Source organism: Aythya ferina (genome assembly GCF_964211825.1).
Source record: "Aythya ferina genome assembly, chromosome: 10".
Lineage (NCBI taxonomy): Eukaryota > Metazoa > Chordata > Aves > Anseriformes > Anatidae > Aythya > Aythya ferina.
In genome coordinates this window covers 13,653,891-13,672,063 of record NC_140306.1, presented here as the reverse complement: position 1 = coordinate 13,672,063, position 18,173 = coordinate 13,653,891, and the positions used below count along the sequence as shown (strand labels likewise).

The 18,173-nt window shown below is 49.9% G+C and overlaps 1 protein-coding gene across 5 annotated transcripts in view; it reads right to left on the bottom strand.

Moving 5' to 3' along the window:
• Positions 1-18,173, bottom strand: part of CACNA2D2 (calcium voltage-gated channel auxiliary subunit alpha2delta 2) — a 169,209-nt gene that overhangs the window by 130,737 nt on the left and 20,299 nt on the right. For 4 of the 5 annotated variants that reach the window (XM_084531333.1, XM_084531335.1, XM_084531334.1 and 1 more), the window contains exon 2: positions 14,269-14,350. In XM_084531333.1, coding sequence (XP_084387459.1) covers positions 14,269-14,350 — 82 coding nt within the window. Of the gene's footprint in view, positions 1-5,587; positions 5,782-14,268; positions 14,351-18,173 lie in introns of those variants that run through there. The other variant, XM_084531337.1, reaches the window with a different exon arrangement.

Here is an 18,173-nt window from a genome sequence, read left to right as displayed (position 1 = left end):
GGAGGGATGGACAGTTATTATCACCATCAATATCTACACAACCAGTAATTTTGGTAAATCAGACCTCCAGCCCCACAGCATTGCTTTTTAATCACAGGAACTACCAAGTATTTTTATACTGTCCAACACAGAGGTGACAAACGACTTCTCTGGCTGCTCTCTTTCCTTTGAGGCACAGGACATAAAACATACACCAGTTGAGAGAGGACTGCATGGATTATCAGACCAGACTGCCTTCTTTGCTCAGCTTTTCTTCCTGCTTTATTTTGGACACAGTCAAGGGACTGCGGGAGATCCTGTGAACATAGAGTGAGCAAACTGAGACACCAATATATGGCATTACAGCACATAGCCAGAGCAAGCCAGCTGCTGAAGTGAAGAATTTAGCTTTGTCCCACCACATATTCAAGATTTGTGGATGGATTTTTTGCAGATGGATTTTTTTAACGTGTTTATGTTACTCCTAATCATACAGTAATCTGCTTCAGCTTGTCCCTGTCGCAGAACACAGTTCCCAGGTGGTTGCAGACCAAGTGGTGAAGGTTTGGAGGTGCCCCAAGGGGTCACATCAGCTCACCTCCACCCCCTTGCTGGAGAAGACCAGCACCCAGCAGCTGACACGCTGGACTCAGCAGCAAATGGACACACCAGCAACGAACCAACCCACCCACACTGCAGGAAGCAACTGCACCTGGACTCCAGTACAGCTGACTTGCAGCTTTAATGCAGGCAGGTGGAGCTTGTTCCAACACCAGCACGCAGAGATTGAAGCAGCTAACTTTCACCACTTCCTGCACAGCAGTGGCACTTGGGAGAAAGCTCATAGTCAAATAGAAATACAGTATCTGCAGTAAAATACATACAAAATCACCGGGAAAGTAATTGCTTTTGGTATAAATGGTCTTTAAAATTTTCTCCAGCATAGCAGTCCCTTCAAAAAGAAAAAGAATAAATTTACTGCATGTGAATTTATTCAAAGCCAGTAGATTCAGTATAATGAAATCCTCCTAAGTAAATATCTGATAAAGAAGCAAACACTTAGCACTTGACCCCGGGAGCTGGGGTTTCTTGACACACGGCTCTAATGCGAAGCAGCAGGAGCCTCGGGACTGCGGGCACAGGGCAGCGAGGAGCCTCCAACAGAGGCTCAGCTCCAGGGAGGTGCTCAGGGGAGAGCCACCAGAGGTGTTCTTTGTTCTCTGCAGGGGATGTGAAAGCTCCCCACCTCACCATCTGTGCTGTACCCTTCCTTTCCCAAGAGCTGGGAGACCCAACACAGCTACATCTAGCACAACAGATTTCTGAGATCCCTCCCGATTTGTTTGCCCTGCTGCCCCAGGTAGGAGTGGCAGCACACTTGGGTTTTTCCCTACACAGTCAGATGGTCTTCGTGAGAACTTCATTTAATCTGAATTCATCAGATCAAACAAGAGATGGAAAAGAAAGTGCCATTCAGTTGCATCAAAAGCTCTCCATTCCCATGACCCTCAAAGCTTGCCCAGAGCATTGCCTCTGCTACCACATCCCACCAGGAGCTGAAAGCCCTCGTGTTCCACAAGGCTGAGCATACTGCCAGCCACTCTCCTGGGGACGGCATCCTCCTAGATCCCAGCTTCAGCATTTTGCTGCTCATGCAGAGCACCACAGGAGTCCCGCTGGTTCTGAGCAATAGCTGGGTGGCAAATCCTGCTCCTGCAGCAGGAACTGAGGCCAAGGTCAAGCCCACTGCCAGCACCTCCATTTTAAGTATGTCATAGCAGATGTACTGACAAACTTCCCTGGATTCATGCCATCACTGTATACAGCACATCACTTAATTTCCCAGAAAAGCCTCTTGGAGAAGCATATGGGAAGTTTTCCCATGAAAAACGACAGCGCTCAAAGGCTTTTCTAGCTAGAAACCACTCAACAGTATCAGTCACTACTGGCATCTGGGATACAACCTTCGAAGCAGTTAATCTAGTGTTTTAGCTGGAACCAGTTTCCTACTGACACTGATACCCAAAGCAGATAATTGTTATTCCAGAACGCAGAATTATTGGACAAGGAAAAAAGGAAAGAAGCAGCCCTTGCAGCAGGTCCAAAGAGCAGCACGGCCATGCCATGCATGCCACAGCCACTCCTCCTGCGAGCCTTCCACACGCTGACCCACCTGTACAAGGGCTGGTTCTCCTACAGCACCCATCCAGACCTGCCACAGCTGCATTTAGGATCACTGACTCCCCCTTCTGTGGCCTCCCTCAATAGTGGGCTTTTAAGGCAACAGATAACGCAGTGCTTCACAGCCTGCTCATAAACCACCAGGACAAGCCGCCAGCTAGGTCCCAAGCTGGGAAAAAAACACCAAGGCCAAAAGTTTTCACCTGAAAAAAGACCGTCTTTCATGTCTTTTTTTTGGGGGGGGGGGGTAGGAGAGCAATGTCTCCTTGTCTCTTTGAAACAGGAGACAAGAAGGATGGAGAAAAACAGCATGAACTAGAGAGGAGCCAGCCTTACTGTGCAAGGCCACCAAGATGGAGCCAATTTGGAGCAAGACTTGAGAAGCCAGCGCTTCCTTCCTCCGTCCTCATCACCTCCCCATCTCCAGCACCCCAACGCCAGCAGGGGCCTCAGCCAGCCTGCAGGGTGTCTGAGGGCAAGGCTGGCTCCTCATCCTGGCATCCCAGCACACTGCTGCCAAGAACATGCACAAACCACCCCTAACACAGCTTCCCCCTGTACTCAGGGACACCTTAAAGTCTGATAGGGGCAGCCCACATAATAATGAAACCAACTGTGTTTGGGGAGCACAACCGGGCAGGAGCTACCTGTTTGAATGAGCACTTCTTATCTTCCAGGCTTGCCTCCAGAGCCCTGAAGACCTGCTGGTTATTTTTCAGGGTGATCCACCAACACCAGCCTGTGCAGAGCAGACAAGGGAGCTCACGCCTGTGTCTGGCTTAAGGGCACCCAGGTGGCCGTGGGTGCAGGCACCGCAGCACACCTCGCACGGCTGCCATCTCCTGCAACAAGAACGGTCGCAGCTCGCTCCGGGTACCAGCATATGTTTTAGGGATGAATCAGATTGTAACCCATATGTTAGGGAGACAGGCCAGACTCCTGAAAGAGTGGGGCCAGGAGATGGTTTCTGCTAGCAGAGGGCTGGCAGTTGGAGGTTTGCATTGAAGTTGTTACAGCTACAGCTGCGATGAGAAATCCTTCCTTAATGCTGTTCTGCAATAGCGGGAGTCTGAGTCCTCACTGAGTTGTATAAGCAGAGAGGCCAAGTTGAGAAGTGCTGAAAAACTGCAATTCCCTTCCCTCCTTTGGGGTGCTGCAGGTCAAGGCAGAAGCACGACAGCAAGGAAGTTTGCCCTGATGCTGCATTTGCTCTGTGGGGTATGCAGAGATCATCTAGTCCCTGGGCCGTCATTCTGGCATCTTTCATGACCACTGAACTCTTTTAAAAGAAGAAGGTTTTATTAAAAAAGTTAGCAGACGATCCAAATGTCAGAATGGAAATCCAGAACAAGGTTAAGGATTCCTTTTTCCCCCTCCGTACAGCTGCACTAGAGGTGAATGAACACCAGAGCGTTTTGATTTCCTGCCTGGTTTCAATAAATGTTGCACTCCCAGGCACCCAAGGGACTGCTGTGGTTTGTCAAAACCAATTAATTTTCTTCCACAGAATGCTTCGGGCACCTCAAAATGTCGTTCAAGAGCTAGCACACATCTAAGGAGGAGGGAAAACTAGCAATCGAGCACTGCTCAGGCGCTGCATCAGGAGCACAGCCCTGCAAACTCTCACCAACAGCAGAGGCGAGGCAAGAACCAAGGCACATCACCTGCTGACGGGAGGGAGCCGAGCGCAGGGTGGCAGAGAAAACACCACGTTATAAACCCCAGGAATACAAAAAAGAAGCTGCCGCTTGTGAAACATGCCAGAAATAAGTCTCCGACGGGAGAATTCAAAGCTGAGGGTTTGTCTTTCTCACTCGTATTTCCTAGGATCCGTTGCTCAGTGCTGATAGATGTAGTAATGAGCCAGAGGTGACAAATTGAACGGTTATTAAGGCAGACAAGTCTTTGAGTTGGGATTCCCAAGTTCCTTTCCCAGCCCTTCATCAGACTCAGTGCGCAGAGTAGGGATTTCCCTCGTCTAAGCCTCAATTTACCTTCTCACAGCATACAGACTGTGATGTTTTCCTTTCCTATATTGGGAAGCGAGAGCAAACTTGTTTGCAAGTAATTTTAATAATCAGCCATGAAATGCACTAGATGTAAGCATGGTATTATCATGCTATGATTTCTTTTTCAATGAACAACAAGACGCAGAGTATAAGAATATATTGGAGCTATCATTTATACTCAGAACCAGGCATACGCTGTTTTGATGCTGCGAATGCTCTCCGTGCATATACCTCCTGTCCGTTAGCACCAGATGTACAGCACCCATCTCTTCCCCCACTACAAAAGGGAGGAACGGAGAAGAACGTGATTTTCCAAAACGCTAATGCTCCGCAGAAGGGGCACAGGACAAAAGACAGGTTGAATTTTAAACATATTGTCTGGAGCACCCTAGGTTCACCCTGCTAGGGCAGGAAACAAGCAGCTGTTGGTGCTCCCCACAAGCAGTACCATAAGGCCCAGCCTAATCAGTGCCAGGGGAACCAGGAACTGAGGCTCCTTAGAAGATCCCAGGGCCCTAACCTCGGGTCTAGTGTCATTCCTGATGACAAAAACAGAATGAAAGAACTTCCAGAATTTAAGATGACAGCATGCAGAACAGCTAAGCGAGTTTTAGTGTAACAGATCTTTAGAAGAACCAGGACTAAATCCACCTTTCTTCCCTTCTGTTCACCAGCCACAGTGTGTTCAATGGCCTATTTGTTTTAAAGAGCAATCCAACGTTTATCATTACAATACTGTATGCTCCTCAAGCCATGTAACCCCCTGCTGTCTCCTCCTTCTCTATTTACCTAGCCTTACAGTCCCAGCAAGGAATGGAAAACCTGCTCCCTTGCTCCCAGTGACAAGCAGAGGCTTTGCTTGGGCATCCAACGGATGAGAATTAATGCTACAGCTTACACAGTCCCTAGAGTGGCTCCTCTGACATGTACAAGCACCTACGTCCTGCCACCCATCATCCAAGGACTCACTCGGGCATTTAGGGAACTGCCCTGGTAGAAACAGCCATGTCTCTAACTCACAGCACCTCTTTGCACAGAGAAATCCCACGTTTCATTCAGACCAGGTTTTTCCCAGCACTCTTATTTGATGTGTATCCTATGGTCAGTGCCCCCAGAACATGATGCTGTTGGTTATGGTAGGCGCTGAACAAAGACATCTGTCTCGGATGCTTACAGGTATGAAAGGTCAATTAAAAAACAAAAAAAGTAAAACCAGAAGCCCCATGAGTAACTGAATCAAAAGCAGCAGACAAATAAAAATCCCCACACAGAAACACCCCCCCAGATGTATCAGAACAAGGAGATGCTGCACTTGTGTCAGTTGGAGCTGCTCAGCCCAAAGGAGCAACAGAAGGAAAACAAGAACCTATAACCTCAGCATCACCTCCCTGCTTCATCTCCTTCCTTCACCTGCTTACCTTCCTGACGTCCTCAGCCTTTGAGTCAAGCTCTCCCATGTAAGCAGATCACCAGGATTTTCAATGCGAACAGGCTGGTCTAATATCAGACTCCTCTATCTCTCCCTGCTCCTAGTAGTGTTTTGACTCTAAATAATTAGAAGGAAATAAGTAACCAAACCAGCAGAATCATTACGGGCCAATAGGCCAGCACAGCGGGGTGTTTGCAATAAGGGTGCCGTTTGAGTTATTCACATCAGGTGTCAAAGGTAATCTGTTGTAATGAGAAGCAGTAAACGCGCTCACTTAACATGCAAGCCTGCAGCTGCCGTTTACCAGGTTTAAGCCACACTAAAACATAAAAACCACAAATGTGCCTTTGAAAGCTCACCTCTGCTGTGTTCTCCCCCACCTTTCCAGCCCTCCTCCGTTGCTTCGTACAGAATGACAAAGAAATGACATTGTATTGCTTCCCCCATACAATAACCCTGAATATCTAACAACAGTTTCCTTCCCTAAAGCTTTTAGTGCAGCTGCACGTTTCCACACAGGCTGCTCTGCAGCCCAGCATTTGGAAGTGCCGGATCAGCTGCAGGGAGCATGGGATTCGGCAGGGGCTGATCCCAAGTGTTGGCCCCACCAACCTACCAGGGAGAGAAGCACAGGACCACTTGCAGCCTATAAATGTCTAAAACCCAAAACTGTGATGGAACACATACATATTTTTTCTTTATTTTCTATCTTGACCTGTGATGGAGTTGCATTTTTGGTTACCAGCTCCTCTCACAGGAGACTGAATCCCAGGCTACATCAATTCCCCTGGGAATGAAAGGGAAAAGAACCATCTGGAGAGAACAATAAAACAATTACCTTTCCATTAAAGAATAATCTATGTCTGTTTGTAAAGCGGCAAACTTTGATGATCTCCACCTAATTGTTCACTTTGCGTTCCAGTAGGGCTGGTCTAGATTTTGCCCTTTGGTTTTGAACAGGTAAAGGTGTGAGGACCACACAGCCTCCTCCGGCCAGGGGCAGGACAACCAGGCCAAGACATCTCTGGAGACGTTAACCAAGGTCTCCTCATCCCCAAGGCTTCACACAGCTGCATAATGGCAGCACCACCAACTGCAGCAGTTTGCTGAATATTCATGAGCATCGCAGCCACGTGGCCGTGGACTGGAGAAGTACGTCGGGGACGTTTTTGGACACAACGTGCAGAGAAGCGCGCTCAGGAGCATGCACACCTGAACATCAGTCTGTCGAATACTGGGCTCATTTCACTTGTCGCTGACAGCAGTATAAATCAGAAATGACTCCATAAAACTCAGCAGCAATCCCCTGCTTTTGCTAACTCACCAACTAACTGCAGGTATATTATCTTTCCAGAGTAATTCTGTAGAGCGAAAGGGTTCAAAGCGAGGGCTTTAAGCACTGTTTCTGTGCCTGTCACCCCTCCACACACATTCCCCTCAGGACACATGCTGTACACCTGATGGAGAGCAGCCCAGGTCACACCACACGTTTGTTACACGGCTGTGGGCAGCTCGACCACCTGCCTCAGTTTCCCAGTGGGTAACACCAACGAGCTCGTACGCATGCGTGCCTGCACCTCCTTCCCCTTCGCACTCTGCTTTCTAGCCAAGGGTTTCAAACAATTGGGAAGGACCAAATATAGTTTAAACTAAAATTTGCTACAACATGAATACGCCTTTTTGGTCACCCAGGTCACTCCTTTAGGAAACCCCCCTGGCACTCTCAGCTTTCCAGCCTGAGAACTCGTGCACCTAAGAGCCAGCGAACAGCAGGACAGTGCCTGGGCAATGGTTTGCTGCTGCTACTGACTGCTGGGGTCAGGATTCATGAAATAGCACAGGTGAGACTAGCCCGAAGGCCTTTTAGCCTCAGACTTCCAGCCTGCCCTTCCCCGACAACCATAAGCCTCATCTTCCTCTGCCAAGTACGCCTGCTCTCTCAAAGCAGGGCTCCCACGTCGGCAGCAGCCCGGCCACGCACGGCACGGGCACAGCGGCTCGGGGCAGGGCCACGTGCAGCTATAAATTATTCATGCACGTTACTCAAATTATGCAAATGTACAAAAAGCTGCAGCATATGTTTCCCTGACATCTTCCCTTCCAGTATGGATGCGACGCGGTTGTCGCAGGGAGGAAGAGGGACAAGTAAGACGATGGGTGCGAGGGGCTGGCAGTGCAAGGCACCGGCCTGCACGAAGGGTGAGGGAGGATCTCCCTCCCCTATCCAAGCTGCTGTAAGGATGAGCACGTTGAAATGCCCCTCCTTGCACGGCCAGTGCTGAGCAGTGCTGAGGCTGCTGAACGGCCCAGGCAGATTAAAATAAACCCAAGCTGTTTGGAACGGGAACGCGTTTATCTGGCATCGCGCGTTTCCTCTTATCAAACACGGGGAGAGCACAGCGACAGCGTGCAGAAGTGGGCTGGGGGGAGACGGGGAGAGGAACAGCGAGCACCAGGCAGACACATGCAGGCTCTGCCCTCGGCCCCCTCCTCTCTGCCCCGAGCACACAATGCAGGCACCAGGCTCTGCTTCTCCCCAGCCTGCAGCAGGAGGTGGACGTCTCGAAAGAAAACAGCCGGGTGTGCTCTGCTGCAGAGCCCTGCAGGCCAGTCTGCACATTGTGGTGCTGGACTGAGTCTCGGGAGGCTGGCATCCCACTCCCACCTCTGCCACGAGGCTCACGTGTCCCAGGAGCAGAGCTCTGCCCTCCTCTTGGGGCCTGCCCTACCCAGAAGCTGCACAGAACAGACGCATTCCTCAGTGCATGCAGTGCAGTGACTCTCTAACAGGGTTCATTTAAAGGTACCATAAAGGCTGCCCAAATTCTCCATGCCTAGTGAACACCTGGGTAACTGTTTCTATATTCAGGGATAACAGGAGTGAGCAGAACAGGCATTACACATCTCCTAGGAAGACCTAGGCTACGTTACTATTGTGCCAATAGTTAGCCAAGATCAAAAAGGTGAAGAGAAAACCTCGGCAGCCCCTTTGACAGAAGCGTCTTACCTCCCAGTGCTGGCATTAAGGCGATGCTAGCTCTGTACCAGCTCCCGCAGCCACGTGAAGCACTCGGCACTGCAGAGACCCCATCACAGGAGGGGAGCTACTGCAAGCGACTGCAGCAGCGTGCGAGGTGGATGCTGCTTCAGCTCTTCAGATCCAAGCCAGAACTCTGCTCGTATGTGGTGGGGTTGTGCCTTTTTTTTTTTAAACTAAGTTCTTGTTTTTGCAGGGCTCAATCACAGTTCCTCACCTGGGGCTGCCTCAACTCAAAGACGGCCACATTTCGAAAACCAGAGGTGAGACATCAGAGGAGTGCTGAGCAGAAGGGACAGGCAGCTGCTGTGAGGCAGACAATGGTGCGGGGACACCTGCACAGATCCTGGTCTCTGTGCCCCCAGCCCCAGGCAGCAGGATTTGTCCTCCCCTTTCACAAGAGACCAGATCAATGAACTGCAGCACTGCTGCCAGGCAGAGATGCCAAACTGGCAAAAACAAAGCTGAGAAAACAGCATAAGGTAACAAGCGAGAACAGAAGACAGAGAAACGAAAATGCACTCAAGTAAAATGAGATGTTGATTACAAGGACAAAGTCCATCCACTTCTGCCACAGCACTCGCAGCAGAGCCCGGGAGGGCCATCTGGACTGTTATGGACCGGGTGTTTCCTCAGTGCCATCCGAAGCTAAGCCCAGCAACCACTCGTATGCGGGTGAGGCGGATCCGAGCACTGCCTCTGCCCTCCCGAGGGAAAAGGGAAGGTGGTTACAGGAACAGCTGCTCGGACTTCAAAGTGGCCCATTAGCTCTGCTCATCCAAGCCACAGACAGGCCCAGCTCTGCTACCCACCTGCGCCTGCTAACGCCTTCCTGCAGAACCGGGAAAGGCACAGAGAAGTGCAGAAAGGGAGCTCAGCACTTACACAGCTCAGTTTTTTCCCCAGCTATTGTGAAGGCTTTGGTTTCCTCAGTAATTTTCTAAGAAACTAGCCCATTAACAGGCAGCCACGGATAAAAGATGCTGAGGAGGAGGAGGAGGAGGTCTGACGAGCTAGCTGCTCACTTCAGGAGACACAGGATCTAACAATTTAGGTAACAAGCGAGAGGAGACTGGCAGCCTCAGCCCACTCTGCGGCAAAGGAGGCTCACAACAACCCCAGGTGGTGGCTCTGGCTGGTCCCACCACAGGCACCAGCACAGTAGGACACACCAGTAAGTCAGGGCATGCTGTACCAGCACAGGATGGAAGCGGCAGAGCTCCAGCATCAGGCCTCTGGGTGGATTTGCAAAGGGACACAACAAAGAGGTATGGCAACAGCAGTGCAGAGACCCAAGCCCAGCACCAGCCCCGAATCTGCACTGCACATTGTTCATCCTGCCTCAGCACTCTTCATCTGGTCCAACCATCCCCCTACCACCAGCGTCATCCACTAAACCATGTCCCCAAGCACCATGCCCAACCTTTCCTTGAATACCCCCAGGGATGGTGACACCACCACCTCCCTGGGCAACCCGTCCCAATGCCTGACTGCTCGTTCTGAGCAGAAATGTCTCCTCATCTCCAACCTGAACCTCCCCTGGCACAACCTGAGGCCATTCCCTCTGGTCCTATCACTGGGTACCTGTGAGAAGAGGCCGACCCCCAGCTCCCCACACCTTCCTTTCAGGGAGCTGCAGAGAGCAATGAGGTCTGCCCTGAGCCTCCTCTTCTCCAGCCCAAACACCCCCAGTGCCCTCAGCCGCTCCCCACAGGACTTGTGTCCCAGGCCCTGCAGCAGCTTTGCAGCCCTGCTCTGGCCACGCTCCAGGGCCTCGATGTCCTTCTGGGAGTGAGGGGCCCAAAGCTGAACCCAGCACTCGAGGGGCGGCCTCTCCAGAGCAGGGCCCAGGGGGACGATCACCTCCCTGCTGTGCTGGCTGCACTACTCCTGACACAGCCAGGATGCCTGTTCCATCACCTGCTCCATCACCTTTCCTGGCACCAAGGTCAGGCTGACAGGCCTGTAGTTCCCCAGGTCCTCCTTATAACCCTACTTATGGATGCTGTGTTTTGCAGCATAAGCACTGGAAAAATAGCAAATTCGTTGACTTTGGTCAAAAGTGAACAACATTTACTTGTGCCAAAATACTGAAGAAACAGAAATTTGGTGCACTGTAGCAGGAAATGCCAAAACCAAACATTTTTTGTCCTACAAAGTAATGAAGAGTCCACCGCAGCCATGGAGAAGGTCACTAAGAAAAAGAATAGAGGTTGGGGAACTGGGTTTTTAATGTAATATTCTTTACTGTAGAATAAAATTATTTGAAGAATTCCATCCTCTTTAGATAGCAGTTCATGGTTCCACGTATCGTTGTGCCAGCCAGATATTATCTGTACAGATTTCTGCTCTCTATTTCTGGTGATCCACGAGGGCGGCGAGGATGGGGAGGAAAGGCAGCACGCCCTCATCTCTCCACATGCTGGGATTTGCTTTGAGGCACGCCTGGAGGAACCGGCCAGCCAACAAACACAATGCTGTACCACAAGCACCAGCTCCACCGTGCAGGGAATCAGTTCAGCAAGGTCAGAGTCCTCCCGACAGCACTCAGATGTAAGTGTAAATGTCACCACACGTACATGTTTTCAAGGTCTGGACTTCAAGGAGAGAAGCAAGGAGGTGTCTCACACCTGAAAGGCAAGCCCCCTGGCATGACCCTGTTGCATCTCAGAGCTTCTCACCCTCCTCTAATTGCCACAGAAAAGCACTCTCCTCCAGCAGAGAAACATCTGAAAGGAATAAGCTTGGATAATGTCCCCAGAAGCACGAGATGACTGCCTCTTCAACCTGCACGAGGGGAGCGAAGCAGTGACATCCGACACGTAGTACCCCAACTCTAAGAAATTACTTCAGAGTTAAAATAAAAAAACCCTTCTCGGGTGGGCAGCACTCCAGCAAGATAAAATATTCAGCACCGTTATGTTCCCGGACACCATATTTCTGACAATAAATTTCATGCCTCATATGCCACAACAGTTATACGATTTCAGTCAATAACCGAAGAGCAGGTCCACTTCCACTCACAGCAACTCAAGGAAAAGTGTAAGTGCACCTGACAAAACCCTAAGGAGGGTATTTCATTACCATTCACCAGCCTGTCACAGTGCCAGCCGGGCCCCAGCTGAGCAGGGAAGCTCCGTGCCTGGCACAGCACCATCCCCAGCTCTCCCACGCTGCACGAGCGTGTCCTGCTACAGGCTCCTGGCTTCAGAAGGATCAGTTTGGCCTTCTGCGACACCACAGCTCTGCCCCACCTCTAATACCCCTCCCTATGCTCTGCATACCCCAAGGGATTCTGCAGACACTTGGAATGTCCCAGACTAATGCAGCAAACTGAACAAGATGAGCAAGCTTTGGCTAAAATCGGGCTCTGCTCCCAGGATCTACCTGCCCCATTTGCCTCACTCCTCCTTGCCCCAAACAGGGCTATTCCTCCTTCATGATAAACCTTCCTGAGGTGTCCCAGTGGGTGCTTCCAGCTAGATGGTTCTTCCAGCTCCTGCAATTTCTCAGAAAGCAGCTTTGCAGCTTGGTACCCTTCATCCTGCTTGCAAGGCTCCATGTCAGTGAAGTTCATCCAGGTCATGCCCAGGCAGTGCCTTTTCCAAACCCAGACTGAGTTCCAACCCTACAAATTCATCGCCACCCACTAGATTTCCACCACGCTGAATAGGGATTTTTTTTAAAAAATTCATGCCCCCAAGTGGGTTACAGTGCCACTATGGCATTAAGCACTTCCCATACCGCAACCCAGGCACACGTGTGCAGGAAGGACTTGCTGTGAGCACAGCTCTGCGTTCTTCAGGATGAAGCACTCTGTGTAATTCCACATTAGCACTAGCAAGCAACGTGGTCTTTATGAGAAGTGTAATTCACTCAATATTCCATTTACGGATCAAACCTGAACTCCACATCCCAAGTTCCCCCATAGAGACCCAGAGAAAGCCTGCACTAGGCTTTACTGGTGCTTTAACAGCTGCATGTTAGAATTTGCAGTAGCTCATTTCTTGGCTTCTGGTGGTTTATATATTCAACAGGTACAGCAACTGTGCACGGCTCCTCAATTCAGAGGAAGGTTCCAAAAAAAATTAAAACACAAAACCCCCAAAACTTCAGTCCTTCTGATGTCAGGTTATCTTGTGTTAATCCACTGCCGTGATGCACTATGTTCTACCAGAAGAATTAAGCAGAAAAAGTGGGAAGCTCTCTTACCTGTAATTGACTGACTGGCCAATAGGAGTCAAGTGCTGGCAAATTGGAAGTGTAATTTCTCTTTAATTACAGCATTAAAAAAATTACATGATATACCTATTTAACATGCAAAGGAGCAAAATCAAAGCTAATAAGAATAAATTGTAAGAGAGGACATGTACAAAGTGTAGTAGCTTTTTTTTTTTTTTTTTAAATGTGCTCTGCGAAAGAGTATGGTGCCTCTTGTGCCTACGTGCTGCCTGGAAAATTTGCATCCTCGGCTCTGATTGTAACACCTTGCCAACATGCAAACTGTGCTGCGCAAATGCACAAATGCAATCAAAAAGGTTTGGTAAAACCAAAATGGTGTACATGCTTTCCACGCTGCACATGAAGTTTGTATCAGTTCCAGGGAAACGAATGCAAGCGAAACCCAGATAAACCATTCTGAAGCTCAAATATGAATGTAAATGAATGGATGAATTATGAAGAGTTTTGCAAGCCTTCGATTAAACTCATTTTCAAATGCATTTAAAAGAAACCAGTGCAACTTCTGTGTTTAGACAATGGATTACAACCAGCAGTATAGAATATGAACAGCTCTGTTGAAACCTGTACAGCTACTGGTGTAAGAAAGGGAGAGGCCCACAAACCACTGGCTTTTAAGAAGAACATGCCACTGCCATGAGAAATACAAGTGCCCTCTATGTTTTGTCACCCTAATTTCAACTAATTTGGTTAGTGTTGTCACCCTGATTTCAATTTACTCCATTTCAAAATAGCTAAACTTGACAACAGGGCTGGGAAGGGGAACCCAGAGGGATCCTAAAGATTACAGAGCACGACAAAATCCTTCTGTCACTGCCCCAGCTTAGCTCTGAGCCATCACTGCCAGGATGTGCAACAGATCTGGCTCCTGCCAACGCTGCAGCCAGGCCCTGTGCTAAGCCAGAGGTGGGAGCAGGAGGCAGGGGACAGCATCCATTCTGGTCTGTGGCGCCTGAGGACAGAAGCCAGGAGCTACAGCTTTACCTGCAATCTATACTCAAACGCAGAACTTTCAAAAGCTAGTCCAAATTATCCTTTGAACGCTTCTTTGTCAGCAAAGTTTGGAACTAAAACACAAATTAAACTACCTTCAGTCCCTGGAAGAACGGCTGGGTGGAAGGTGCAGTTAGCGTGCCATATAGAAACACAGGTACATGCTCGGGTAGCAGTGACATGCAGCCTTGGAGGAACAGACAGATGCAAAACACACGCACAGCCACACGCTTGATGAAGGCATCGAATCGACTTGCAACCAGAAGCGCAGCCAGCCATGCCCCTGCACATGGAGTGAGCGGAGAGGTGACTTGCTGCAAGTGTTCACACAGGTGATTTCTGCAGATGAGGACATTCATTGCTACAAGGAAGGCAGCACAGGTAAAAGACGGACAGCTTACCCCTCTGAGCTGCTGGACTCCACCAAATATCCTCATCACTCCATCAATCTCCTGCTCCAGCCTTCTGGCCCAGTACTGCATACTGCAAGAGACAGAGAGAACGAGAGGAGGAAAGGGAGAGAAAGAAAGAGAGAAAGTCAGAGCCCTGACACTCAGTAGATAAGCAAGGTAATTAAAGGGAGAGGGAGGAAATCAGTGCCCTCAGCTACGTTAACAGCTCTGCTCCTGCAGCCCCGGGCGCAGGCAGAATACCAAGAACAGGCGGCTTCTGAGAGCTACGGGGCAGGCTGTAAGCTTCAGGACTCCAGAACAACGTATGCAGAAGGCACCGCAGAGAGAAGAGGGAAGAAGCAGTACAACAAAAAAAAAGTGTATTTTTTTCCCTTCGTATATTAACAGTTGCAGTAGCTAATTACTTAAGCCCGGAGTGCTGAATGAGGTCTAAGTGCTGCGGTGCCCGCTGCAGAGGGCAGCTCGCTGCTGCAGCAGGGATGCAGGACGAGAGGCGCCCGTCCCAGAGCAGCAACAGATTGCTGCTGTGGCATCTGGGGGCTGCTGAGCCTGGCAGTGCCTGCCAGACCCCCTTTGGGGACCTCCTCGGTCCCTCCATCCCGAGCCCTGCACAGCAATCCTTCCGGCACGCACGACACCCCCGTGTAGGCAGCCACACAGATTTTCGCTTACAGCAATGCCATCAAGTTAAAGCAACAGCAAAACCACTCTCCTAAAGCCCCAGAACTCGATAACCCTCCTCCTTTTAATGAGATTTCCAGACTCCAGCCCCTGGCCACGCAAATGTCAGATCTCCCCATCTGGCCCCGAAGAGCGATGCTGGATTGCCTCTACCCCACTTGTTACCACAGCCGGCGCTTTCTCCACAGCAACATTCGTCCCTAAAGACAGCAACGGACAAAGAAAGCAGTGAAGGAATAAAAGGGACAGAAGGCAAGGCCAGCATCATGGCAAAGGGATTACATGGGCACGGAGAAGCTGGGAGGGAGCAGAGCAGCTTGGGGCTTTTGCTCTTTCCATCAGCTCACACAATGTTTTCACTCTTCACACCACGAGAAGTTCCCCAGACAGCGTACATGCACTCCTCAGCCCTGCGAAGCCGCTGGAGAGGCTTTCCTGGAGGTCAGGAGGCAAAGAAACAACTAAGAAGCGAGGACACAGAGGACTCCTAATTACACAGCGTTGCCCCGAAGTGGAGCAAGCTGGGCAAAAATACCAGAGCAGAAACAACCTCGAGACAACCACCAACTCCACACTCGAAGCAGGGCTGAAGCAGCACTGCTGGGGAGCGAGGAGAGGAAAGGCAGGCAGGAGGGACCAGCAGACGGCTGCACAGGCCAGTTAGTAACAACAGAGGCTATGGATGAAACCAAAATTTAACTGCACGCTCCAAATCTTCAGCATTTACCAGTATAACCTACTTCATTTCTAACATTTCTGCAGAGGTGACGCTGTCTTTTTGCTTTGGAGCTTTACTGGGGAGGAGAGGAAACGCACGCCAGGTGATGGGTATAGGAGCCAGCAGGCACACCTTTCACCCAAAGGAGACAAAGCAAAGCCCAGGGACTGCCAGTGTAAACACGAAGGGTCACAAACAGAGCTGGGTGAGGTGGATTTTTTTCCCCCTCTCCAGTCAAACATTTTATTTGCTATCAAAGGTTTATTCAGGTTGGCCAAAGTTACTCATAAATCTACTGAAGTATTTTCCCCAAAAAATATTTATTTCTACATAAGTCGTTCATTTTCAAATATGCCTTGAAGCACCACAAGTGATTTTATGAGCTCTTTTTTTCCCCCGTTTATCCAGTGAACCAAAATAAATTAAAAAAAAATCAATTATATGCTCACACTCACACTCAGCCACGGGTTGAAGAAGCCCTGCTGAGGACTTACGGACCTAACACCTTCCCTTTGCTTCCAGCTCTGGGTACGATCCTGCCACTCGCTGACACTTGCCCGTACCAGCTCCCTCCAGGAACACCTACACCACCACGCCACGCAAAAACTGCAGCCCATCTTGACCTGTATCCATCAACGCTAACAACTGCTCACATCCCCACAAGTTTTGTGTCCAGCCAAGCCGTCAGAGAGGGCTAGGGATGCGGGAAGACAGAGGCATCGGCGTTATTCTGCTGGCATCTGCAAGAGAGACACTGAGTGCTCAACCAGACTGAGATTTAAAATTAAACTTAGTCAGCAGATTTGCTCAAAAATAACGTTACAACTTATTCCGCCCCCTGCCCCCAAAAAAGGAGCACTATTTTAGGGAAAAGCCACCAGATTTTTCATTCATGAGAAAGCCTGGAACTTGCTTTAACTGCGCAGCCTCACGTTACCTGGCTCTCAGCCTTACTGACCCGTGGTTTCTCGGAGTCCTGGTAAGCCTTTAGAAACCACTAACCAGAAATAAATGTGCACTACACTGTGAAAAAACATGGGATTTCTGCAGAGTTGATGCCAGATTTCTAGAAGCACGGCTATATGACAGCTTTTCAGGTAGTGAGCTTTTTTTTCCAGCTAGCACACCCCTTTCCCCACACCGCTTGCCAAAGGTTTTGCACGTGTCTGACCCGTTGCCACATCCCCATGGCCCAAGCAATGTCCATGGCTGGAATTCTTCAGGCCACATCCTGAGTTGGTGTTTGCATCTCACTTGCCATATATTGGGTTGAAAACCGCCTTTGCAAAGAAAATCAACACATAAACCCCATTATTCTTCTGTCGTCGCTGACCTTCTGCCTCCTGTTTCTGCCCCACAGCCGCCGCACTTCAGATTTTATGGAAGAAGACTGTAGCAAGGATGAAGAGGGTAAGGAAATTGATAGCCTATTATGAACATGGAGATTTCGCTTCGAAGCGTGTCTCATATGGAAGCTGTAAGCAATAAGACATGACAGTCATTGCATTCCTGGGCCATTACTGCACGCCTCAGGTGGCGTTACAGGGCTCGAGGAGCGATAACTCCTCAAAACACGCAGCCTGGAGTCCCCTACTGCTCCTGTGAAGTGGCATTTACAATAAAGCACCGAGCACACAGCCGATGCACGCGCTGGGAAGCCGCTGGCCTGGATGCAGTGCTGCTCACGGACAGCCACGAGGCCCCCTGCACCAGCCTCTTGCTCCATCTTCCCTTTAAACTGAGGGCGACTTCCAGGTCCTCAGTAGTGAGGAGAAGCTCTCGGAGCTGGAATCCAAGCAGGAATGGAGGGCAAGGAGGCCGGGCAGCCCCCCCAACCCATCCCCTCCACAGCGGGGACCCGCACAGCTGATCCATGAACCCACCACCTTGTGTGGCTCTGCCTCTGACCGGGTTCTCCAGAGGTCTCCTCCAACCTAATGCCTCTCCATATGGACAAGCATGACCATGCACATTCAGGACATACACTATTATCTCTTGTGTTAAAAAAAAATAATTGTTTCCTTCCCCTGTATATTTTACAACCTCTTCTGCAACATGTAACAAGGGACAGAAATGATTTCTGGAAACACAACACCATTTATCTCTGTCTCTCCAAAGAAAACTACAAAAATGCTAATTGATTTCATCATTTGCATATTTGATTTTTCCTAAAGATGAGATAAAATGGGCTTTAAAAAAAAAAAAAAAAAGGCAGCAGAGCTTCAAAAATACTCACTGCGACAAGCATCGCACAGGAGACACGTCCAGCAGGCAGGAAGCAGAGCATTGCACCCACAGCACCTGCACCTCGCCGCTGCTCACACAGCCCCTTACTTGTGCTGGGGGTGCCCCGGGTGAGACAAGTGGCTGTGGGGACCCCAGTACGGGGTTCTGCGATCCCCCCAGCATCCCGCTGCCGCTGGGGTGGCCCCTGGTAGGGCCCCTGGAGCAGCACCTGGCCCCTCACAGGTGCCTCCTGCAAAGGTGCAGGGAA